Raw genomic sequence first — 27614 nt, forward strand, 5'->3', positions numbered from 1 at the left:
AGACTTCAAACCCTGGAATAGTATGGGTATGATAGTTTATCAGAGATGGAGACTTCAAACCCTGGAATAGTATGGGTATGATGGTTTATCAGAGATGGAGACTTCAAACCCTGGAATAGTATGGGTATGATGGTTTATCAGAGATGGAGACTTCAAACCCTGGAATAGTATGGGTATGATGGTTTATCAGAGATGGAGACTTCAAACCCTGGAATAGTATGGGTATGATGGTTTATCAGAGATGGAGACTTCAAACCCTGGAATAGTATGGGTATGATGGTTTATCAGAGATGGAGACTTCAAACCCTGGAATAGTATGGGTATGATAGTTTATCAGAGATGGAGACTTCAGACCCTGGAATAGTATGGGTATGATGGTTTATCAGAGATGGAGACTTCAAACCCTGGAATAGTATGGGTATGATAGTTTATCAGAGATGGAGACTTCAGACCCTGGAATAGTATGGGTATGATGGTTTATCGGAGATGGAGACTTCAAACCCTGGAATAGTATGGGTATGATGCTTTATCGGAGATGGAGACTTCAAACCCTGGAATAGTATGGGTATGATGCTTTATCGGAGATGGAGACTTCAAACCCTGGAATAGTATGGGTATGATGCTTTATCAAAGATGGAGACTTCAAACCCTTGAGTTTATATGGGTATGATGGTTTATCGGAGATGAGACTTCAAACCTTGGATTAGTATGGGTATGATGGTTTATCGGAGATGAGACTTCAAACCTTGGATTAGTATGGGTATGATGCTTTATCGGAGATGGAGACTTCAAACCCTTGAGTTTATGTGGGTATGATGGTTTATCAGAGATGAGACTTCAAACCCTGGAGTAGTATGGGTATGATGGTTTATCAGAGATGAGACTTCAAACCCTGGAGTAGTATGGGTATGATGGTTTATTGGAGATAGAGAACTCAAACACTGGGTTATTTTTTAAATAATGGTTTATTGATGATGATCTAAGGACATTTATCCACTCCCAAAATTGGAACTTAAATGGATTCTGGGAATGTGTAACTAAAAATGCGTTACGCCAAAGTGGTTTAACTACATAGAATGTTTAATTTATTTATTTGTCCAGATATAATTGATACAATTTTAAATCTTGCAAAAACTTCTGTATTTTACCTTGCTAATTGTTTTTCTAAAACAGATTTAAATTGATTTTTGTCAACTGTGAAGTTCTTATATTCCTGTTGTTTATGTTTTGGAGAATAATGTGAAAATGTTGACATAGCTGCCAAGTGTCCCATTTTTTTCCCATATTTGTCCCGTATTTTGGACCTGAATATGGGTGTACGTTCTTTTGGCAAAAATACATTTTTCATTTGTAAAAAAATATTTAAAAAATTCCTTTCAATTTTCAATTTAGAATGGGCACTCCGTTCCATTCTGATAGAAATGTATTGCATGTATATAGGAATACAGTTCTACAATATGATTGGTTCATTCAAAATCGAGGCTACAATGCCTGTTTTTATCAGCCATATTGGATTTTGCAAACAGTTACCACTGTCACTGTATCTCATTTTTGTAATATTCAGCTTCTAATAATCTTGAGTAGGAAAGCAGAATATTCAGAATTTTCTCCAGGAAAGACAAGAAAACAGAACTAGAAGGACAATTGTGCCGTCTTGTTTAGATTTGTGAAACCATCTAATAAAGGAGAAAACTCTACGTTTTGCAAATTGTATAACTTGATTTCGCTATTGGGCCTATGAAATAAAGATCACAAAAAAGCTAATAAACATCAGCTTGCTGTAAATTTCTTTTGGAAATTAACCTTCCTCTTTCAGTTACTTGTGTTGCTGGTGATTTATTTCGTACACGTTTTCCAGACAGTAAAATCGCAAAGGATTACTCATATGCTAGACCGAAAACAGTTCAATAAGAAAATCACTCAGAATTGAGATCATCATTAAAAGTTGACACATTCAAATTGATAATGATTGGAAAAAAATAAGGTGTGGAAAATGCTACTATAAAAAGACTGTGTCTGAGTGTGTTGCACTCTTGCACCTTCTGAATGGGCACCCAAATGGAATATGGTACAACACATGCATATTTGACATTAAATAATTATGTAAAGCACTGTCCTACTTTACTGATGGTTGTATATGTTGTAAATAGTTACATATGCATTAAAATTTTCAAAAATCAGTATTTGTTCCTGAAAATCAGTATTTTTGTCATAAGAAGTCAGTATTTTTGTATTCGGGGGTTGGCAGCTATGTGTTGACATGTTATGCCTAAAATGTCTTCGAGAAAGAGTCACAAAGAAAAGATAACAGAAAGCCTGAAAATGTGTTCTTGATAAGTCTTTTCACTCATTTCAGATGTAACAGATCCAGCTGGTGATGTAGAAGCTTTTATTTCTCAATTTGAACGACTGTATGGTGAAATTCATCCAGTATTTTACAGAGGCTCTTACAGCCAGGTACTGTTAGATTATAAGAACTCTCTAAAATGCTTTTCTTTAATCTCTTATATTTGCAGTAGGTGACCTTGGTGGTTAGACAACCTGAAAACTGGTAGGTAATTGAACCTTGGAAATATGACCACTTTGGTTCAGCTGAGAAGCCATCTTGGAAACATATGAGCCAAGAAAGCTTGTTATCACTGAAGAATCCATTCTTATGAATAAAGTTTTGAGTCTATTAGGCTGTGTGTTCTGGTTGATTTAATGAATAATTGTGCATTCCTATATAATATAGCATTAGTATTCCTTCTTGCCTTTATGCAGAAATTTCTTCACACTGGAATTGTTTTGAAAACATTCCCACCTTTGTAACAGTTCCACAGCCGTAATAAAATAATTAGCTTTGTAGCCATTATCCTGAATTTGGCATGAATGTCCTGAATTGCCGAGCTTGTTCACGAATCGCACCACTAATTACAATCATGAATTTAAAAAAAAAGAAGGATAAATCAGTAGAAAAATTTGGCAAGAGTTGAAATCATATGCAAGTATTTTTGGTCCTTCAATTATTTTCCGATTGTTTGTAATATATCATCAGTGTCTGGCATACAGATTGGGAGTGTTTCAATCCTTTCCTGTCTTTATGGTAATTTGTGACATAAAACAGTTTCCTGCACATAATATGCTATATAAAATCAGAACAGTTTGTTACAGTCCTTCCAAGTCTTTAATGGTAATTCATAATATATGATTAGTGTCATTATTCAGAATGCTTCATTTTGTTTGTGTTTTCTTCTTGATGTACTGTCTAGTTTCTTTGGGTTTTTAAAAATTAGATTTGTACAACATTTGTGTTTAGTTGTGAACTAGAATCTGTAAACCATTCATGTGTGCCTTGACTTTAAAATGTCGAACAATGATTGTAAGCTCATCCTGAAATGATATTGGAAAATGATCTTTTGGCAAAGCCGAAAAGAGCCAGAAGCAGTTTAGAGGACAATTAAAAGCATACACAGAGCTGTGTACTGTACATAGGTTTTGTAATATTTGTAAATGATTTTATCATTCTTCTGGTTTCGATGTGGAAATTTTTTTTGCTGCATTGTGATGAATTTTCCAATAAAATCACAAATTGTTTTCCCTCTTTTCCCTAACTTCCTTGGTTTGCAGTGGGCATCTCTGCCAAAAATAGACTGCTGTTCCTTCTCATCAGTAATTGTTATGAAAAGCAGTCTTGCATGATTGCTTTTCATAACATTTATTGATGAGCTTTCTGTGCCCTCAGGCATGGCTGAGTGGCTTGTCATATTCAGATATCAGAAAATGTATTTGCAAGACGAGATAAAAGATTTCTAAGCTGGGTATAGTCGTCATTTATCCTTCACACATGTAATTCAGCTATTCTTCACATGAAGGATGCCATTGGTAGAAGTAGATATTCTACATTTCCTCCGCATACCTATTCTCCTAGTGTTAATGTGATAAGAAAATGTTTCCAAGCAAGAGCAAATTTCAAACAAACTGTATTTCTTCTAGAATACTTGCTCAAACAGAGTCTAATAAAACCCTCCTAATTACCCTACAAATCTATTGCTCAGCTAAAGTTGAAGCGACCGTTAGGTGGTCATGGGGAGGTAATGAGTAAGAGTTTTTTCCCTTTGCCTACATGGGCTTCTGCCCCTGTTGTTTTTTTATTCTTCATTTTGGCATTGTCTTTTTAGGTGGGCTGGATTCAGGAGACAGCAGAGTTTATTTTTCTAGCATTAATGTGATCATATAAGTAATTTTAGAGAAAAATGTTATATCAATATATTTTGCTGATTTGTATTTAGAGTTGGTGTCAATTTTATTTATAAAATAGATTAAAATTACAGATTATAGTTGTCTTATTACACAAATTTAGGAGAGAACAAGATGTTTATCTATTTCACGATTTTGTTGAATAGTGCACTAAACAAAATCTGTTCATGTAATAATAATAACAGGAATAATGATAATCATATTTGGGGTGTGGTATTTGTTAGTAAAAAGTTTAAAATTGCATACAGAGGTCATTTGTGTGGAAGGGGCCAGTTTGGCCTTATTCCATGAATGACTGCATTTTACAGGTTTGACATTTTTTTGGTCAAATTTTAGAATTGCTGCATAAGAGAAAATTATTTCCCAGTCGTTAGAAATCACATCTTATGATAAATTTCAGGCTCTAAATGATGCTAAGCAAGAGTTAAAGTTCTTGTTGGTTTATCTGCATGGTGATGATCACCAGGATACAGAGAATTTTTGCAGGTAAGTTTACATATATGCAGTTATTAACATTAGATAGGAGAGTCAAAATTACAGAGGTAACTTGCTGATCATATGCAAAGCCATAATCCTTTTTAATATTTTCTAAACTTAACCTCATGGCTATTTAACTCCATAAGATTGTTGTTGCTGAAGACAGTTAGCTTTGCCATGTTACATAATGATAAGCAGTACATGTTGAAGTTGATAGGACATGCGAGAGGCATGAATTTTATGATCTATGTCGGCTTCAGATTGTGACATCCACTGTTCATAATTACAGAACTGGATAGGCTGAAATTAAAATTTAATATTCCACAAAACTGGTGTGATCAATTATATATTATGATGTTCCCATTTGTTTCACATGTCATAACCTGATTGGTATTGTTTTCAGGAGGTAGTGTTGACAGTATTAAGGTAAAGATTTTGCAAATCGTATATCATATACATTATTTTATTCCATGTGCTATAATATTTTACATGCCACATTTCAGTACCCTGTTATGATTTGTGTACCTGCCATATGTATGAGCTGCAATGTCTCAGTTCTTAGTATGTCTAACTAATTTCTGAAGGGTATAGGTTCAGATCCTACCATCAAATCCACCTGGGTCAGCCAAGTTGTGTCCCTTTTTGCCTTGGCACTAAATAACCAAAAAGGCTGTTCTCCGTAATTGTGTGATATGGAAATATTCACTAACAAGTGCATTTGTTTGTGTATTGAGTTTAAATTTGATTGAAATGGCCTTTTCTTTGCAGAGCTACGTTGTGTAACCCACTTGTGGTTGAGTTTATAAATACCAATACATTATTCTGGGCTTGTAATACAAACCGTCCTGAAGGATACAGAGGTATGTATTAGTTTTTAAATAACGTGCATTATTTTCTAAGCTTTTTTATTTTGATGCACAAAATAGATGATACAGTTACCTTCCCTTGTATTCAACAACATGCATTTTATGTAATTATTTTACTGCCTTATTGAATGTGATGCATAACATATTTTGATCATTAGTATTATAATGGAAAAGGCTTTATTCCTGTCTGAACATTAATGGAGTACTGTGATTCTGTTTAAATTTGTGGGATGCCAGTTTTTGCCTCTTTCAAGGATAAACTTGACTTCAGCTTAAAGACACAACAAAATATCAATGATAAACCATGCTGATATTAAATACACAGCATCACCTGTTTGTTTATTTTTTTAATACCAGAGGTTTATTGATGGCATACAGAAATATCTATAATGGTAGTTTCTCAAAACATATAAAACAATGGAAATTTACTGCTTTTTTAAATTCACTCGCATTTTTAATGAATTTGAAAGCTTTAAACTTTAATGACTCCATCTGCTACTGTAATAGTACAATCGATGCATCTTGTTTTACTCCCAAAGCATATATTTCATACATTTATGATACTCAATGCACAGTATAATGTAATGCAATCCAAAGATGTTGGAAAACATTGGAGAATTGTGACAGCATTGAGGTTGAAGTAAATGTGAACCACAGTTTGTGCCTTTTCAAAGCACGTATTATTCACTATTTATCCATGGAATTATCGAACAAATGTGTTGATGATAAATCGCTGGGTTATCTACTTTAGACACTGTTCATTTCTAATTAAATATATTATAAAAACAATTAGCTTGTCTGATTCAGTCATTTAATAAAGTAACAAAAAGATTTTACATTATTTTTAATTATTGTTAGGAGTACTGTTGACTGTTCCATTGAACAAATGGAACTCAAGATTGCATCGTTGTTATTAAATATGTATCATACACATAAAAAAAACTGCTGAATAAACAAACAGCAACTCAGTTCCACTTTGTCGAAGCTAATTTTAATCACCTTTGTCCGAAATGACACTTTATCATGTATGACGGTAATAGACATTGCATGAATTGGCTTAAGAAGAAATGTCTCCAAATTAATCCATGATTGATCTGAGATTACAAATCCACTGTTCTTCCATTCATTTAATTGAGCAGTCTTGGTGCCATGAGATATAGGTCTAAGGGTTATATGCAGCTGGCATAAGCAATGTCTTGACGTCATTTTCTCTTAGTTAGATTGCAGCCGTGTGCTTTAAAATCATCGAGTGCCACTCACCTTCTAATAATACCAACTAAGATGCAGCAAGTAAAGTACAAAGTTCACACAATTACAGAATCTAGTTGACAGAAAGAGGATTTTGTGGGATCAGACAGACCCACAATGGTACCATTTTACTTTCAATGCTCCCCTTTGTGACCACAGTATCATTGGTATTATATTGTTGAGAGAGTGAAACTCAATTTCAACAGAACTGTTTATGGAAAAGATAGAAGCTTGGTTTACTCTCATTGGCTTTGTTTTAGCACTTATTTTCTAATTCAAGTGAATTCTGTTAGTGGACTTTAAAGACACTGATAAGATTATTAGTCATCCTAATTGATGCAGTAAAATTATTTGCTTGGATATAAATGTAAAGGATTTTGGCATCTTCTTGGATTCAGTTTTATTACATTTATGCGAACGTGTTAGCACTGATCAACTTAACTAATCAGCATTATTAATGCAGAAGATATTAAGCCTGTGTGCTGAAAATATGTGGCAGTGAATGTTGGTGTATTTTATAGAAGTATATACGTTGTCACTCAAATTAAGTACCCACAGAATATCCAATACACAAACTTTGATTCTGATCAATTAAAGTGATTCACGGTGCTTTAGGACACATGGAGCTGAACTTTTGGAAAATCCATGATTTCGTGGTCATTGAGCATTTGAAAATAATGAATAAAAAGGCAAGTGTATGTCATCTTCATTGTTTTGTATACAAGTGTAACAAAGCTCACTTTGTACAAATGTGAATTCAGTTAATTACTGTGTGAAGCATATTAATGTATGTATCATAATAGTGTTGCTCTGAACGCTCCGGTGGCCTAATGGTTAGAGCAACCACCTTGGGTGCCAAAGGTTACAGGTTCGAACCCTGGCCAAATCATACCAAAGACTTATAAAAATGGTACTAACAGTTGCCTCACTTGGCGCTCAGCATTAAGAGGTTTGTGTTAGGACTGGTCAGCCTAGTGTCAGGATAACATGACTGGGTGAGACATCATGCTACAAGTCTGCCACATGATGGCCCAGTTTTGACATCACTATAAACTACCACACTGCAAACATCATAGCGATATGACTGGAAACAAAATTAAAGCATGTTAAAAATCCAAATCACACACTGTTCTGATTAACTGACATGATTGAATGTCTGTAACTTTAATTGACTTGATCTTATTTAATCAGTTACAATTTCAGTGATTGCTATTGGTGGAAATTTAGTTCTGTGCATTTTCTGCTGTTTCTGATTTAAGGTTGTTTGAAAACTAGCCCAGACTGGCAAAATATGAAAGTGAAAAGATTAATATTTTGTATAAGTGATCGTTAGTTAGCAGGAACTAATGTTTGGTCATAAAATTCAATTAAGTATTGGTGAGTGGAGCACAAATAATCTGTATAAATGTTGTTTTTGTTGGATTATGTGATTTGAAAATACTTCATTGCTATTTTGTTTATCCTGAACATCAGCTAATTTGAACTTTTTCTCAGATCCATATCTCAAATATAAAGCATTGTCATAAGTTCACTATAATGTTCTCATTTTATTGTATTTTCAGTGAGCAAGGTCTTGAATGAAACCACATATCCATTCCTAGCACTTATTGTTTTACGTAACAACCGCATGACTGTTATAGCTAAGATAGAGGGACCAATAGGTAAGAAAAGACAGAACGCCATTATATTAATTATGGAAAACTTGGTGTTGTTACCAGACAGAATGTCTGGAATTGCATTAATCTTCATTGACCCCTACTGATAGCTGCCTAATTAACTGGATTGGTGGGTTGGTTGTTTTTTTTTTTTTACAGTACTTTCAACACATGATTTTCTGTACCATGATGAGGAATGCAATCTTATGAATAGACTAGAAATAGGGCATGTAGTACTAGGAATAGACTAAAAATAGGGCATGTAGTACTAGGAATAGACTAGAAATAGGGCATGTAGTACTAGGAATAGACTAGAAATAGGGCATGTAGTACTAGGAATTGACTAGAAATAGGGCATGTAGTACTAGGAATAGACAAGAAAAAGGCATGCAGTTAATGTAAAAATTGGAAATTGTGAAGCAGTTTTCCAAGTCATTTATTTTTGTACAGACAAATTTGAAAGGTAATTCATTTCATCACATGGCTTCTGTTACATTGTTGTATCAATCTATATTTAATTTCATATCACACAGGTTTTAATACTTTGATGATAATACAGGTGACATTTTGACATGATTGTCATTTAAATTAAAGGCTTAATTGTCTAGTCCCCTAGATAATTTGCCATTTAATTGAAAATGTACTTGGTTTTTGTGGGGGTTTTTTGTCATGCAAAATATAGTCTCACGTATGTGCACATTTCAAATGTAATTTTTGGAAACTTTACAAATAATTTCAATATTTGCCTGTTGAAGATCAAAATTATGGTTTCCATTATTCTTGCATGAGGAACCACATAACTTGTTTCTCACTCGTGGAGCCATTTATAAACAGGGCACCAATGTTTTCCACTACCAGTTAGCACAAGATAGGTTGGATTGACAAATAGAAACCTTCGGTGGCCTAGATTCTGTCAGAACATAAGTTGGTATTCCCTGATATAAATTGTTTGTCAAATGTCATTTATTTTACTAGAGTTTTTTTGCACCTCTGCTCTGTTTAACTGTGCAGTGGATGGTTACTGTTTTGGAGACTGCACATTGACAGTATGACCAGCCTCAAAGGACACTTCTGTAGAAATCAGTACTCAATAAATCGCTCTAGTGTCCTAGTGGTTAGAGCAACCGCCTTGGATGCGGGAGATCATGGGTTTGATACCCGGCCGAGTCATACCAGGGACTTATAAAAATGGTACTAACAGCTGCCTTGCTTGGCGCTCAGCATTAAGAGGTTAATGTTAGATCTGGTTGGCCTTGCATAGCTGCCAATCCTCACAATTTTGGCATGAAATTCACAACTTTTTCAACGATTCACCGATTCATGCCGCATGCAAAAACATCGTGAATTCCCCAATTCTCAATTATTTTAAATCAATAATAAAATAACCGATTTCCCATTAAGCGCTAGTCGTGATATCGGCAGTTGCCAAAACAGTCCAGTGCTTCTGGTTGCGATATTAGTGGAACTATATAGCTGATTGGTACAGTTGGCTCAGTAGCAAGCATTTTAGCGTATTTTAATCTATATGTATAAGAGTTGTTTTTGAGAGAAATGGGAGCCTAACAAGAATTTCTGATCATGCGCCACAAACACTGATTTGAATTACCTTTCGGCACCACATCTTGGAAATGTCTTCACCAACAAGGAAAAAGAAATCTGTTGCACAAAAAGTGAAGTTCAGCTTGGAATAAACCAAAAATTGGCCTTGCATTCAGCCATTAAACACCAGGATACATCATGCTTTTTGCACCCACTGTGCCACAAATTTTAGCAGAGAGGATGTGAGGAAGCTTATTGGTAGCAAAAAGCACATAGAGGTTGTGAAAATTAAGAATTCACAGCAGATTTCAGCTCTCAATGAAAGATCTACATGCTAACAATGCTGAAGCATAATTTTTGAGTTTTCTTGTTGAACACAGCTGGAGACCATGCTAAATATTTGTTCTGACAAAGGACTCGAAGATTGCTTCATGAATTCATGTCAAAATTCACTAATTTTATCCTTATTTTTACTAATTGCAAGCCTGGAGGGTTGGCAGCTATGGCCTGGTGTCAGGATAATGTGACTGGGTGGGATATCTTGTTACATGTCTGCAGCATGATGTCCCAGTGCTAGACATCGCTATAAACTGCCACATTGCAGACATCATATCGATATGACTGAAAAATTGTTAAAGCTACATTAAAAATCCAGATCACACACTCCTCAATAATATATTTTTTTTATTAAACTCCAATGAAAATCTTTTGAATTTTCACACTGTATATAATAAATTTTAAGTCATGTCAGACTGCAAACAGAGTAGTCCTAGGTCTGCCATCAAATAACGCACCAGCAGATCTGAGTCTTTATATTTTGTTATACTGATTTGTCCTAATGAATTGCATAAACTCTGATTTGCCGGTGCATTGTACGAGTGCAGATCTGGGTATGTGCAGCTGACATTTGCATTCATCTTGTATGCAACTATAAACATGACAATAGTTTTCATCCCAAATGCCTGTTATCATTTTATACAAAGGACAGTATGAATTGTCATAAAATAATCATTGCTGACTATTACCGAAAAATTTGTTCTAGTTTTAAATACATAATGGAAGTGGAATTAACTTCGTGCAATATAGCTTTGACTGTCTTCCTTTCTTACAATCAATTATTGTAAATTGATCTAACACTTGCATTTACATCTATATGGAGCTGACTGGAAACTTTAAAGAACATTTTTTTCCAATGACTTCGTATGCAGGGTTTCTTGTATCTGATTTGTACATTAACGATTAATAACATTAAGTTGAAGCCTTCCAATCTGTTTCAGAGGGATCAGAACTTATACAAAGATTACATGATGTGATAGCTGAAAATGAGATCACTGTAGCAGCTGCCAGAGCAGAAAGGTAAGCTCTTATTTTACCTGTGGATTTGATAGCCATAGACATAAAGCTTGTAGAAATTTCTTCATGCAACTTGTACAACCAATTTTGTAATTTTGATTATACTTTGGTGTGATAGTATCCTTTTTTTTTCAAACTTTGTAGTTTGTCACTAATAATAATGAATAATTTTATCATCATACTAATTTTAGTATTAAAAAAAGATGCAGCATCTCGTATGTCAAATTATTTTAATGTATCAAGGGAGGCAACTCAAGTTAAGTAACTTATTAGATATGATAGGTTTTTTCCTTGGCAATTGTTCCACAGATAGTATAACTTTAAACATGGGTAGAATATGCTTTTAGCACAAGATCACTGTAATTTCTCGAAAACTGTTTTCAATCTTCATACAGATTGCCTTGTGAAATGATAAGAAACGAAAACATTTTTTAAATATTAAGATTGTTTAGAGCAAAATGTTTATGATCTTTAAGATATCTGAATGGCAGTTTCTGTAAAGTTGTTCTTCTATCCAATTTTGTGTAAATTAATGTCACTTCAACTCTTAAATCCAGGGTTCCCACACTACTGGGAGTCCCAACTCTGAAAAGTCCTTGAATATTGCAAATATTGATGAAAGTCAGGAAAAATCTGTTAATTTTGCCACGACTGGACAAAAGAAACATTTACATGATTGAGTTGTAACAGAGCTGATCGGGAATTAAATTTATCGAGTTCTGACCATAATATTCAGAGATTGCGGTGCCGATCATTTGCAATAAACATATTGGTATAGTTAGTTGCATTCATCTGGTAGACTGGTTAGTTCACCGACAGCTAGATGTCGGTATCTGTATCATCTCTTACATGGAAGATATGAAAACCGGTCGAACCTCACAGTCAGTATGGTGGTGGCATATGGGAACTGCTTACGACAAATTTAAAACACTGTTACTTTGAGTAATATCTGCATGAAATCAATAAGAAAATTATTTAGTTTCTCAATTGTTATGTCTTTAATCTGCTGAAAGTCAAGATGTGTCTACAGCATTTATGAAATTTGTCCTGGTACTCGCCATTTGCATTGCTAGTCAGAGTGCACAAATGTCACAATGTTTATGACATCATAGGTTCTGTAGAATTTTTTTTTTTAATGAAACAAATTTTTAAATACTGTTAAACAAGGTGAGAGAGAGAACACAAACATTTTCTACATATTTATTCAGAGAACACATACCTGTGTAAGATTCATAAAACATATCACATGACAGTGATGTTTTTTTTTTTGTATCATGTGACTACTTTCTTGACACATGGTGTCTACTTGATGAATCTGGCTATGTCCAGGTTGCTGCTACAGTGACAGGTTTCATTTCTTTCTTGGAATATGCGTATTGCAATGAATTGTCCTTTCAGTCTTTTACAATAGTTATGTGACTTTCGTGAAATACTTTTGAATTTTTGTACAGAAATGCTTTAATGGGGTTTGTCATTGATATCACTTGGCTATTGGACCTACAGGTAGCGTAGGTTGTTAGTTTTGTATAGTTGCGAGATTAGCAATGAAAATGGCAAGTACCAGATCTAGTTTCATGAATGCTGTAGTTTTGTCTCGTCTACGGTGGATTAAAGACAGCAATTATAATACGTGCAAATTCTGAGAAAATAAATAATTTTCCTATTGAGTTCATACTAGTATGACTCTGTAACTTCGCTATGCCCCCTGGTAAGTGGCTTGTTGATCATTTTGTGGTTGAGTGCATGATCATATATCTGACTTAGTTGTTTTGCAACAGGCATGAAATAGAAACAGCTTTTGACTTCAAATATGTATGTTTTGTAAGCTAAAATGTTCTTTGATTCAATTCAATAATTGTCATGTGTGAACCTTGACAAAATGAATTTCATCCTGGACAAAACCAGGAAATGAACTGGAGATTTATCTTTAGAAAAGCATGGGAATTATGTCAGTCCATCAGTATTCTCATTTCTTTGATGCTATTACTGCAAGGCAAAATATATCTAGTTTACAGTCTTTGGAAGCCTTTAGAATACCACAGGACACTATCATTTGATAATCTGTTCGATTTTCTTATCATATGAGGATTGTTGAAGGTGTAAAAGAGCTACAGTAAGATAAAATGACTCACTAACTTTTACTGATTACTCTTTAGACCATGGTGTAACAATATTTGTAATTGAAATTTATAAGCAACATTCTTTAAATTATTGTTCATGCCTAAGTTGCGAAGAAAATCGGAATTTGTTGTGAAACTTTTCTGTAATTATGTCTTGTGTCTCTTAAAACCCACACTGCCTGGATCTTTTTACATGGGGGAGGGTCTGAGCATCTTTTGGGATCATTTAAATTACTTTTACATCAGAATCACCAAAATGCTTTAAATTTCCAATATGTTGTCATGTAACTGATGTCTTGATATTTGCTTTGGGCCACATTATAAACAATGGGAAAAAATTGCTGTGAAATAAATTGCCTTTGAAATGTAACTTGGATATAACATAAAAATGTACATGGAAATTAAATAGCAAATAAGGTGAACGTAGCAATTGACAATGAAAGATTCAAGTAAAACAAGAATATATGTATATATAAAATGTCCATATCTTGGGGCTCTCTGAGTCCCTACACCTTTGGTCATATAAATTTGGTATTCTTTTGTCTATCTGTATCTTTCATTCAGAAATATCCATATGTACATATTTTTAACTGTCGGATTTCTTTCTACAGAAATGAGAGAACTATGGTCCAAAGACTGAGGAATGAGCAGGACCAAGCTTATCTCATGTCCCTCCAAGCTGACCAGGAGAAAGTAAGTGATTTGCAGATTAAGAAGACTGGCATGAAAAGGAAAAACCTTGTTATCCAATTTGTTTTTGGCTTTTAGTAGGTTTCTTGCAGCAAAACAAAGTGCTATTTAGAAAATGTTCACAGTCACTTATAACACACACCAGACTGTAGGGCAGCTGCATGTCCACTTTGTACATAGTTATCTTTCATTGCAGTTTATACAGACATAAAATAAAAAAAAACATCATTTAAAACAATTGAACAAAATGTTTTAAGCATTTGGTCTTTTATTAAATACAAAATAGTTTAAAAGAAAACCAATTAGACATTATCAGTTACTTTTAGTTCAAAAGTCATTTCAACCAGGTAGAACCTATGTCAGTATCACAGCAGCTATCTTCCTTGTTGGGCAGCAGCTTTGTAACAGTGGTGGTTTTGTTACTTTGCGTGATTTATGGGACCCAAAATTATCTATAGACTGCATCACTGCATGGAATAACCATAGCCCATATTTCACATCAGACTTGAAACTGCTTCTCATGTTGGGAGACTAGAGACCAGACCAACTGTGGTAAGGGGTTGAAACATCCTTCACTTCTTAACCGTCTTTGTACATTTTAAGTATTTGAAGTTCTGGATCAAATATATTTTTTTGATAATACTTGCTAAACCAGAATATTGGCACATCCTCCCAGGTCCTCCTGCAGTTACATCCAAGGAAGGGCATGAAAAATTGCTTCATTGGTAACTATCCATTGATTGGATTTGGTGGCAGTTCCACTAGAGGGCGACCACTTTTATGTGACTTAAAATTTTATATCAGATCAATTGTTAGCTTAGGAATGCTGGATTTGCAATGTATCATCTTTGCTAGCCAAGGCTTCAATATGATAACCCAAGCCACCGCATCCAATCAAAATTAAGTTGTTCAAATTTGAACACTGTTCCTATATGATCAAGACATTGGGAGCACATAACTTGAATGGACTGATTAATAAGCAATTTTACACTGCCGTTCCGTGTTTGTGCAAATACCTTTCACTCAAATACACTTATAATGGCTTCCCTCTGGTACGTAGTCATACTTTCGATGTTAAACTTACAAAGTATCCTTTTTAATCACTTGTTTATACCATTTCCAGCCGATGTAGAGTGCAACATTATTAAATGCCATTGGTTAGTTGGCATCAGATACTAAGGGAGGCAGCTCATGAAATCTAACAGATATCGCTAGGACAAAGACTAAAATATGTTTGATCCACCAATGTGTAGATAGGATTATCATATCAGAACCTTGGCTAGTGAATATGGCAATGTAAGAGTTTTCTTCTAATGTATTATAATTGGGTAACTGTTACCAAGGGAATATATATTATTCAGAAAACTTGGTTTCTCCAAGTTGCAGTATTTTTATGAATCAGAATTTGCAATTGATGAATGAAAATTTGATACCAGTGTATAAAATAATGTCTTGTACTTTGCCCTACCTTTTAATTGGTTCAGTCCACCAGGTTTTTGAGCAAGGGGAGACCGTTTATCTTTACTAAATAGTCATTAAAGAGACCTTTTTACTTTATTTGTTGGTCTTATGGTCAGCTTGCCTAAGACTTGACAAAAAAAACCAGCCACAAACTTGAATTTCCAGTTGGTTTTATTCAGTAATCTGTCCTAAGTCACTTAGGTTAAATGTGTTCTACTGGTCATACATTATTGTTAAATGATGTACAGGACAGTATCAGAGATGTTTGAGAAAAATCATCAATGGTTAAGGTTGTGTGTGTGTGTGATTTAGATTTTTTACATAGCTTTAACAATTTTAGTCATATCACTATGATGTCTGCAGTGTGGCAGTTTATAGTCATGCCTGGTACTGGAGCATTATGCTGCAGACATGTAGCATGATGTCCCACCCAATCACATTATCCTGACACCAGGCCGACCAGTCCTAACACTAACCTCTTAATGCTGAGCCCCAAGTGAGGCAGTTGTTAGTACCATTTTTATAAGTCTTTGGTATGATTTGGCCAGAGTTCGAACCTGCAACCTCTGGCACCTGAGGCGGTTGCTCTAACCACTTAGGCTACTGGAGCAGCATCAGTGGTTAAGAAAAACAATTAAGTTTGGGAAATGGTTTAAAGTTAAAACTTGATGGTTGGTTCATCATAACTATTTGACCATTGATTGTAATCATCAGGAGATGTTTTTCATGGACTTTATCATTTTCACTTGATATTGGTTAAGTTGTTTTTATTTCATAAAAAGTTAACCGTATTTTGCTGGTACTTGCATTGTACTAAAAATAAAAGGGCTATATTAACCAGAAGCTATAATTCACAAGTTTGTCCACAAAGTTTAACAGATAATAATTTAAAGAGTACTTTTAGCATTCAGTCAGGGAAAATCATAACAATAACTTGATCATGTGACTTTTGAACTATTTTAAGTAATCAAGTCATCATTCAAGTCACATGACCAACAGTTCGTGCTTAAGACTTATTTTCTTTATTTTTCATTTTCGGATCATTGATTTATAAGAGAAAGGCTGATATTTTGAAATATAATTTTAGAAATGAAATACAAAATATAAGGATGCATAATTACAGGTAATAAAGTGAAACAATTAGTTTTTGTATATCGATATTGACCATATCAATACAAGAGATGAATAATCTATACAAATTGATACAAGTGACTTTAATCTTCAGCAGTCTTGAATAATTATTAGATGTTTGTCTTTTTTAAATTTGGAACTATTAGCAGTACATAAACTCGTTCACTCCTGACAACACCCATTCACTTTCTTTAAATTAACAGAAGATGTTCAACTCACTAGCCCCCAAACCAATTCTATGCTAATATATTGATATGTGGCAGAGGTGTATCCTTTCACCCCTGTTTATAACTGTTTCATGATTCCAGATTTGGTTACTATACCATACTTGTTCTAAGGGGCCTCGGGTGGTTAAGTGATCTAAACCACTCGCTTTTACAGACCTCTGTTCACATGAGTTTGATTCTCAGCTCAACCAACATGGGTATGTGAGAAAACTTGCCTGTATTTTCACGTGGATTTGTTTGTTTTCTTGGATTCTTGCATCATAAAATACACTTGCTACCTATATAGCCTATTATGAGTTGAAAAAAGACATTTAAAAAAAACAACAAAAAGGCATTAAACCCAACAACTGTACTTACTCTGTTACAGCAGATATAAATGGCATCTACATATTGGACTGCTGTGCATGCTACTTATGAGTTTTCTTAAATATCTTGACATTTCTAATGCCTTTATTAACTTCATTACTTTATCTAAAAATGAAACTGTTATTTATTTGAAGAATTTAATTCTATCCATTACTTTTATCTCAATTTTTTTTTCATGGGTTTTCATCTGGGGAGATTTTCCTTTTGTGTGTACTTTATAGGAAAGAAGACGCCAAGAAAAAAAGGAACAAGCAGAACTGGAAGAAAGAAGAAAACAGGAAGCAATGCAGGAAGAGCTCCGTTTGCAGCAGGTAATCTAACTAGTTTATTTGCATCCGAGTGAAGTGGAAGAGCTTCCAAGTTGCTATCCAAACCAAGTGAAATTCTATAATTCTTGCATGGTAGAAAACCATAAGTACCAAGATTTGCACATGGCACACAAACTTACTTGAGAGAGAATGAATGCAATAACACTTGAGATATCTTAGATTCTTGTTATGCTGATAAACCATTGAACCTTACAATAATTATAGATGCCCTCTCTTTAATTATTGATATAAACATTTTATTGTCTGACAAGAACAAGAAAAAGACATGTAGTGTTCTCATTATAAGATTTTTTCGTTGTTCCCTCTTTGTTTTTCTTCCACAACTTTTATATTATAGATTACCCTGTCATTGAAACATATGTAATAGTCCAAGTAACGTTAAACATGTATGTCTTTTAAGTTAAGCCGTTTCACTATGAAACGTTTTACACTTTGTAAAATAATATTTTAGTTGTTAAAGAACTACTATTTGAAATATCCGTTACAAAGAGCAGAGGAACGATGTTTTATTTGAAACAGGGATCCATATATTTTAAAAAGTCAGTTTGCCTGGAGCAAGCTGACTGGAAAATTGAATTCGCTCTTAGAAAATTTGAGCTTGCCTGATAACAAAATATCCCAACACCAGTAAAACAATAAGATAAAATGTGGTATATTTTAAGGAAATTGTATTATATTTATTTAAACATTAAAATGTTTTGTCAGGAAAAGAGAGAAAGGAAAGAAAAACTTCGTAATGAAATCCCAGATGAGCCACCAGTAAATCATGAAGATGCAATACGCATTGTGCTTAAGGTCCCAGATGGAACTCGTCTCGAAAGGCGGTTTTTACGATCACAGTCAACTAAAGTAAGTTAAAAACACAGCAAAAACTTATTGTAGGGGCAGAGAGAGAAATTATACTCATGTGCAGAAAATTGATATGTTTTCTGTGCAGTAATTGCTTAAGTTTGACTCTTAATGTCACTGAATAATAACTTTGACAAATTTTTTAATAATTCTGTCTTTGTATTTCTTTTTATATTTCTTTGATAAGTGACTAAATCAAATATCTAAATTGTAACTCATAAAATATTTTGTTATCATGTCTAACCCATTCATGGTTTTTTTGAAAACGAGTTGAAAATGGAGTTTGATATTAAGATGAACTAGATGAAGATCGATTATTGCTTTTTTTCCAGGAACTCTTGACAAACTTGTTGCCCAGTTCGATTTGTGTTTTCGGCCTGCAGTTTATTTCATCTTTGTAAATTGTAAAAGATCTCATGAATTAAAAGCAGATTTGGTGTAAGGTTTAGCATGGCAAAGACCCATGTCAGGTATTTTGACATAACATTCATCAAAAGGTGTCTGTATAATTGTCCTAGTTTGACTTTTTTCTTTACATATTGAATAAGGTGTTTTGGACTAGACTGTATCTGTTTGAGTATCCATTTGTTATTGAATAAGGTGTTTTGGACTAGACTGTATCTGTTTGAGTATCCATTTGTTATTGAATAAGGTGTTTTGGACTAGACTGTATCTGTTTGAGTATCCATTTGTTATTGAATAAGGTGTTTTGGACTAGACTGTATCTGTTTGAGTATCCATTTGTTATTGAATAAGGTGTTTTGGACTAGACTATCTGTTTGAGTATCCATTTGTTATTGAATAAGGTGTTTTGGACTAGACTATCTGTTTGAGTATCCATTTGTTATTGAATAAGGTGTTTTGGACTAGACTGTATCTGTTTGAGTATCCATTTGTTATTGAATAAGGTGTTTTGGACTAGACTGTATCTGTTTGAGTATCCATTTGTTATTGAATAAGGTGTTTTGGACTAGACTGTATCTGTTTGAGTATCCATTTGTTATTGAATAAGGTGTTTTGGACTAGACTATCTGTTTGAGTATCCATTTGTTATTGATATAATTCTGCTTAAAATAAAATTTTTTTTTTTTCTTCTTGTTGTTTGAAATGAAGATTTATACAAAGAAAAGCGATAATCCGTGCAAGGGTACTGTATCCTTCACTTACAACAAACCGTGTGCAGGGACCAAGATAGTCCGATAGTAATGTGGATAATACAGTCCTAAATCAGCTAAAAATCCCTCCTCTTGCATTATTTCATTTTAATACTTGATGCTTCTTTTTTCTTTCTTTTGACAATTAGTTCCTTTAATTTGTATCTGTTTCTTTTTTTTCAGTATCTGTATTATTACGCATTTTGTCATGATGTTTGCCCTGATGACTTTCACATAGTGACAAACTTTCCTCGAAGAGTGTTGCCATGCCAACCAGAACAAGACAAACCAGATCCCCCTTCATTTGCAGAATGTGGGCTTGGCAAAAATGAAATGTTATTCGTTCAGGATAATGAAGCATGAGGCAAAAGGAAAGATAAAGACCTCTTCAGGCTCTGTGGATTTGTTGAAGGTGGAAATTTCAGGATATGCAAAATGAAGAATGGAGGAAGCTATTTGTTCAGGATGAAGAAATGGAAGATCAAAGAAGAAAAGGACAATTTAAAGAAAAAGACAATTGGATTTTCATGTGGACTTGGTGGAGAAGATATGTTGGCTTACAGTCAGATTGAAGGGGAGAATCACGTTACATAAAGATGGAGTTTGTTGTAAGATGCAGTTGATATTGGGCTCCATATGGCTGTGATGTAATTTTCAGAGATTGCACCCTTGGAATTTGGAATATCATCTTGTTACATTCTTTTGTGCATTAGCATAGTCATAATGCCAGAAGGCATATAGATGAATTTCAGATGTTGTGGTTTAATGAATCAGTCAAATGATTTCTTCATGGGATTTATAGGTATGTACTGAATCCCATTAAATATGCGAAACATGTTGAAAATGTTGTATCTTTTGCCCTTCATGGCTGGCAAAAAAATAGAAGATTATTTAACTCATTGTATAAAATTCCATTTGCAGTATGTACTCCAGCATAATGTATGTACATATGAAGCACAGAACCAGGAAAAAGAATATACCCAAATGGTAGACTTGGTGAAGATAAAATTCTGTTTTTATTGGATGCCTTTGCAAAAAATAGAAAAACAGTAAAGAGAGACACAGGTAATTTTGAAGGGTATGTATAAAGTATTTACCTGGATTTCAGCGCATATATTATGAAAGAATTAGTAAACAATATCATAATTGTTTTCGAACATTTCATTGCCAAAATGATCGAGGAACATTTTCCCAGACCCAGGACTGAATGATTTACAGAGTTGTACTTGCTTATAAGTTGAATCCAACTACAAACTGCACAGACCTAGATCTGCCATCGCATGATGTAATGACAGATCTGGTTCATTGCAGTGTCCTATGAGTAATCACTTCGAAAACACAACATAGGTCCTAATTGTTACTACTGCTTTATAGACAGGGTAGTATTACAAGCCTATATGCATCAGTGGAACAGCCAGGTGTGATTCACACCCAGCACTTCTTCAGCCATCTGTGAAAAAAATATTTGATAACTTGATAATTAGCCAAACTTACAGAAAAACGTAACTCTACTTAAATAGTGGACTTTAACTACAGTCATGTTTTTGTATTTGGTAGTAATTTTATTTGCTCTATTGCAAGGTATAGGATCACATCGTTATTTCAACCATTACGACATCATAGCTAAAATCCTGATCTGCAGTTGTATTATGCAGCAGTCAAGGGTCTAGACTTTCAAGCAAGTATCAGTGGTTATTCTGTAAGGTTTAGAAATGGTCATTAGATTCTGAAGTGTTGTGTTACTGTAAGCACTGATCCGTTGTTAGGAATCAGAACTAAAGAGTATCCTCTGATCATCCAATAATAATTGGAATATATTTGCTCGAACCTTATGCAGCTTGGCTGAGATAAATTTGCTTCGCTGATATAACCATCCTGGATTTTTTAATAAAAAATAAAAAGTAGTGTTGGAGTAGTATTTTAATTCATGCAAACATTGTGATGACAATTGGTGGTCTTATTATAATTTTACATTAAGTACATCTTCCGTGAAGATAATTTATTCTACAGTAATCTCTTACATGTATCCATTTAGTTTAGTCTCATGTTGTTGTTTTTGGTTTAGCACCAGTTTTCTGTGCATGATAGGCTACACATGGCAACCAGTATAACTGGTGGAGGAAGAACACTGGAAAACTACAGTAAGAACGACCAACCCATGGGATGCTACTGGTAAGCTTTCTCACACACCCACATTGTTCAAGCCCAAGCCTTGGACCCACATGGACAGGTGCTATGGCAGTGAACAGTAGAGGCAAGCAGTTTAGACCACACATTCACTTATGGCCCCTTTAGGCTGATGTTGTATCTGACATGCCATTAATGAACAACGCTTTCTTTATCCTTTGCTTAATGTAATTGCTATCAAATCATATAATTGCTACATGCTCTTACTAAATAAGGCAAATTCCTTGGGGTAAATAATTGTCTGAAATGTTCTTCATAATTACAGTGGCATCATGCTCTTTGCAGCATTAGATGATGTCCCTGTTTTGCTTTTAACAGTTGATGCTGTACTGCAGGGGACCAAGTCTTTACAAATGACTTTGTTAATTGCATTAATAAGCTTATACTCTTCGGTCGTATGCCAAGCTTCGTTCGTATGCCAAGCTTCGGTCGTATGCCAAGCAGTGTGCACAGTCATCACTGGATGCAGTTTTTCTGTTACTACGTTGAATGTAAAATGGCAATATAGCAGATACAGTAAAAATTATATGACTGATCGTAGAACATCTTACATTACAAGTTTTAATTATTTAATTATAATTGTATATAATTAGCTTTGGTCATGAATGATTGACATGACACAATAGAAACTAACTGCACTCTTCTTGTTAATCAGGTTACCTTCCTTGCACAATAGTAACTTTACAGGTGTGAAAGTTTTATTTTCTTTGGAATAAACAAAACAGTCCAGAAAACCAGACAAGAAGTTTTAAATTGGAAACATATTCTAAACTGCACACCAGACTATGGTCTACGTTTAACTGTGATGCTAGACAATATTTATGTACATCAGAATTGCATACATTCCACTAAAACTGAAAGCCAATGATATACAAAGGGACTTAACTCTTACTATTCACCCGTGCTGTTTCTATGATATATACAGATCATAACCACTTAAGAAAAGTTCTTCATAAATATTTCAATTCTTGTATACTTTGTTGCACTGAAATCAAGTGGACTAGAATAGAAAACTATTAATTGTAATTTATTGCTGTTAAAACTATATACTATATTTAAAAGTGTAGCAACAGTTGTTTTGGTTAGAAAACATATTGGTTAAAAATTGAACACTACTTGTTGATATAGTATAGTTGTCTGGTCATAAGAATGTCAAAATTAAAATCTGTTTCTTATATCTAGAGTTTAATATACAAATAAAGGTTTGATTTTTCAACCGAGTGATCTAAAGCATGAGTTCAAGTCCAGGGCTCAGCCAGTTTGGGTATGTGAGAAAGCTTGCTACTAGCTTCCCATGAGTTGGTGGTTCTTATCAGGGTTTTCCCAGGTTCTTCCTCATCCAGTTAAACTGGCTTCCATGTATGGCCTGTCTTGCACTGAGAAATGACATTAAACCCCAAACAACAACAATACTCTTGTATAAGTGATTATTCTGTGTACTCAACAATGTAGAGAAACATTTCCAAGGATGTGAAAATGACATTGCTGAAAAATAAGGAAAATATCTCCACTTGATTAAAATCTTTGGTTGATCAGTTGTCTTGGAACTAAAGCAGAATCCCAAGGCAAGGATTCACAACACCGCTAAACTAGGTAGAGAACCAAGCTAATATAGTGGTGAGGATTCACGAACACTGATCAGTATAGTGCAGAACCAAGCCAGTAAATTGGCCAGGATTCACAACATTAGAAGACATGGTACAAAACAAAGTATTGTGACCAGTAGGGGGTGAAAAAATAAATCTATATTTCAGTGACTTAATACCTTTTCCATATTGGTACAAGAGGTGAAGAATCTGTGCCAGATGATGCAATATACAAGGTACTTTAATCTTCAGCAGCTGTGAATAATTATTAGTTGTGTGGTATCAATACTTTTACTGCTGATTTAATCATTTTTATACAAAGCACATCTGTTGCTTCATATCTTGTCAACTTAGGTTAAATTTGAAGGTTACACATCCAATGTATCATGCAGTGTAATATGTTACAATCAGTTCTGATTAGTGGTTGTTATTAACCAGCAGACAGAACCATCTGTAGTTATTCACTACATGAACACCTGAAGTATTGCATTAGAACTCGATCCATACAATACAAAGCAACAAATATACTTCCGCAAAGTGGCAATTATATACATGTGGAACAAGTTGGAATATATATATATATATATATATATATATATATATATATATATATATATATATATATATATATTATTTGGCACTGAATTGGTAAAAGAGCAGATACCAAACAAAATTAATTATAGTCTCCTTGTTAATTTATAGAAGGGAGTGGGTGTTGTCAATAATTTCTGTTGCCATACTCAGACTTGTTCTAGATAAGATTTTCCTTGCATAAGGAAATACCACTATTTCTTTTGTTTTGAAGACAACACCATTTGGCTTCCAAATTGAAATAAAAAGTTTTTAAAGCATTAATGCAGTGCAACACAAAGGGTCCAGGGTGTGGTGGCAGAGAATAGATCTACATCAGATTTAATGGAGCGGCCCGGCATGGCCTGAGAGGTTGAATTAAACTCAATCTTGGCTAACAGTTAGTCTGTTTGGAAGTAATTTTTATTTATTTCTTTCTTGACAAAGATGATAATGGCATATGAATATGTTGACAGATCTATGTCTGTCTGTTGTCTACATGCTTGAAATACAACCAAGATGTTGACACATATGAAATGGCACCACCGTATTACTGACAGAACTATGTCTGTCTGTTGTCAGCATGCTTGAAATACAACCAACATGTCAACACATAAAAAATGTCACCATCGTATTACTGACAGAACTGTGTCTGTCTGCATGCTGGAAATACAATCAAGATGTCAACACATATGAAATGGCACCACCCTATTACTGACAAAACTATGTCTGTCTGTTGTCTGCATGCTGGAAATACAACCAAGATGTCAACACATATAAAATGGCACCACCCTATTACTGACAGATCTTTGAAAGATGAAAAGACCATTAAGTAGATATGTGTATCGATTAATGTATCATATTGTAGGCTTTGTATCATGAATTGTATCAATATGTGGTGTATTGTTTCACCTGTAATGGCCAGGATTCACAACACTAGTCGACATGGTACAGATCCATGCCAATCTATTGGCCAGTGTTTATTGCTAGTTTGGCATACAGTATTTTGTACTCCAGTTCATCCACCAATGATTTTTCATTTTCTTACCAGCTTTATAACTTCTACCAGTTATAATCTTGGTGGAAAAATGTAACAATTTGACAGCAATGTTGAGTAAATGCTTTAAGTTTTACCTAATTTTGAGGGAATTTTTTTCTCAAGTTTTTATTCAAAATCAGCAGGTGTCCAAGATCCCATTGGTAGGTCAGTGAATAACAAGCAGGATGCAAGCGAATACATACTGTTGTACATATTGTTTGATGTGTAATTAGTCAATAGTATACTAGGAGGTCATTAGCTGACAGTATACTGGGATGAATCGATCAAAATTAGCGCTGTAACAATCAAAAGGATGTTGGTGTTTTGTGGCCACTGCTTGCAATGGGGTCATCTTGATTTGGTACTGTTCCTGTCCTGCATTCACATTATAGGAGTTGGATTAGCAAGATTGCAGAAAACGTACTTAATACATACACATGAATGTTGGCTAGCACATTTATATTCATACGTAGATGATCTGATACGATTTTTAAGCCATTTTATCCGGGTTTTTTAATTTTTAAGAAGCAAAAACATTGAAAACTTTTTTGACAAAATCCTACATTGCAAACTGTAGACAAATGAAAATTTTGTTGGCATGTTTGTATGCATAAATAAATGACTAGATTATATTTTCATACTGACATTTTCAGATGTTTTTGAACTCCTTGGATTCTGACATTTTGGTCTGTAGCAGATGCATGCACGTTACATGCAAAAACCTAGCTTTTTCTGTCACTCTTTGACATTATGTAGGACAGCATTAACTAAGTACTGTTTTACATTTGAAGATTCTCGACTAATACATTTAAGATGCATGAATGATTTCATTAGGTAAGTTTTCCTTTGGGGAAAGAATATTTAATTAAGTTTGGTACATTGTGATATGTTACAATGTTATAATTTTGTTTCATAACCAGTACATATACAGATGTATTGGAATTGTGTTCATGCTTTTATTTGTTGCATCAATAATGCAAATTGCTTGTTTCAGACTAAACAACTCTTAATGGAGGGAATTATGAAAATATGTTCAAGTTAGGACATTGGGTACATATTTTAAAGTAATAAGACTAAGTGTTAATTAGAAATATAATGGGTTGCATCAGGGTGAATTTTAAATCATTTCTTTGTTCTTTCATTTTTTAGTGATTTCATAGATGTCTTTTAATGTTTCTGTACATGAGCTATACTGTTCAAAAATATGTATTATTCATACAAAAAAATTGTAGATCATTGAAAATAATTAGAAGTTGATTCAAGTACTTTTGCACAGATAATGTTTTAAAAATGAATATTTTAACAATTATACAGTTTAATTTTTCTCGACTTTAATAAAACTTGATGCATCTCTGATGTTGATCTATTTTCATTATATTGAAGGTTTTTTCTGTGCAGATAAGACAAAGATATCACTTTTTTGTCAGTGTTGCCACTTTTCTGGGTTTAAATAACTATGTTAACCTTTTGCATTTAAATCGATTTCCCTCACACTCATGTAGACGGTTCCTGTGGCCTAGTGGTTAGAGCGTCCGCCTTGGATGCGGGAGATTGGGGGTTCAATCCGTGGTCGAGTCATACCAAAGACTTACAAAAATGGTACTAACAGCTGCCTCGCTTGGCACTCTGCATTAAGAGGTTAGTGTTAGGACTGGTTGGCCTGTGACTGGGTGGGACATCATGCTACATGTCTGCGGCATGATGCTCCAGTGCTAGGCGTCACTATAAACTGCCACACTGCAGACATCGTAGCGATATGACTGAAAAATGGTTAAAGCTACGTTAAAAATCCAAATCACACACACACTCAACACTCGTGGATGGGTATATTGACATGGATGCTAAAACGGGATGGGGGTGCTTAAGTTAACTTAGAAAAACAAAGATAGACAGCAATGCTGCAGAATATTAGTTTTACTAATAAGGATACCATGGTACATTTTTGACAATTCTCTAGTACCCAAACCGCATCCTTACTGTTCAACACTCGTACACAGAAACCGACAGGTAAGAGTGGATGTAAGGTAATGGCGTTGTAGTATTATGAGGCACACCTGTTATTTTATGAAAACACACAAACTTGGACACACACCTTCTTACTGATAAACACAGACACATTAAAACACTTAATTTAAGACAACTTCTTATATTTACAATCCAATATTAACATCTTTACAATCCAACACATGGACGAGGGATGATGGGTAATAGGTGATAGTTGCTGGAACAGCCCTATACACACACGTTTACGGTCCATGTGAAGTATATGGTAGAAGGACTATAACGACTGTCCTTATTGTTATATAGATTCCACGCACATAAACACACAAGGACATCTTAAGGGACAGATGATATGGACGACCGCTCAGGGCACCAAGTACGTAGACGGGCATTTCGGACATATTTTCGGTATCCTTTACCCATCGGGTTGGGGAGTTGAAGGCGACACTCAACCAGTGCGTCGTTCCGTCCGGCGCAAACTTGGACAAATATCCATTTTGCTATCATCCAACAAACACGCATGCAAA

The 27614-nt window shown here is 34.4% G+C and overlaps 1 protein-coding gene across 2 annotated transcripts in view; it reads left to right on the forward strand.

Moving 5' to 3' along the window:
- Nucleotides 1-26442, forward strand: part of LOC149783949 (FAS-associated factor 2-like) — a 100131-nt gene extending 73689 nt beyond the window's left edge. For both annotated transcript variants that reach the window (XM_089932082.1, XM_089932081.1), the window contains exons 6-14: nt 2357-2457; nt 4640-4725; nt 5485-5576; nt 8393-8491; nt 11302-11380; nt 14109-14190; nt 17594-17683; nt 18407-18550; nt 19888-26442. In XM_089932082.1, coding sequence (XP_089788208.1) covers nt 2357-2457; nt 4640-4725; nt 5485-5576; nt 8393-8491; nt 11302-11380; nt 14109-14190; nt 17594-17683; nt 18407-18550; nt 19888-20067 — 953 coding nt within the window. In that variant the 3' untranslated portion in view covers nt 20068-26442. The remainder of the gene's footprint in view (nt 1-2356; nt 2458-4639; nt 4726-5484; nt 5577-8392; nt 8492-11301; nt 11381-14108; nt 14191-17593; nt 17684-18406; nt 18551-19887) is intronic.
- The last annotated feature ends 1172 nt before the right edge of the window (nt 26443-27614 follow it).

This window comes from Sinohyriopsis cumingii, chromosome 14 (genome assembly GCF_028554795.1).
Source record: "Sinohyriopsis cumingii isolate HCF-2022 chromosome 14, ASM2855479v2, whole genome shotgun sequence".
Lineage (NCBI taxonomy): Eukaryota > Metazoa > Mollusca > Bivalvia > Unionida > Unionidae > Sinohyriopsis > Sinohyriopsis cumingii.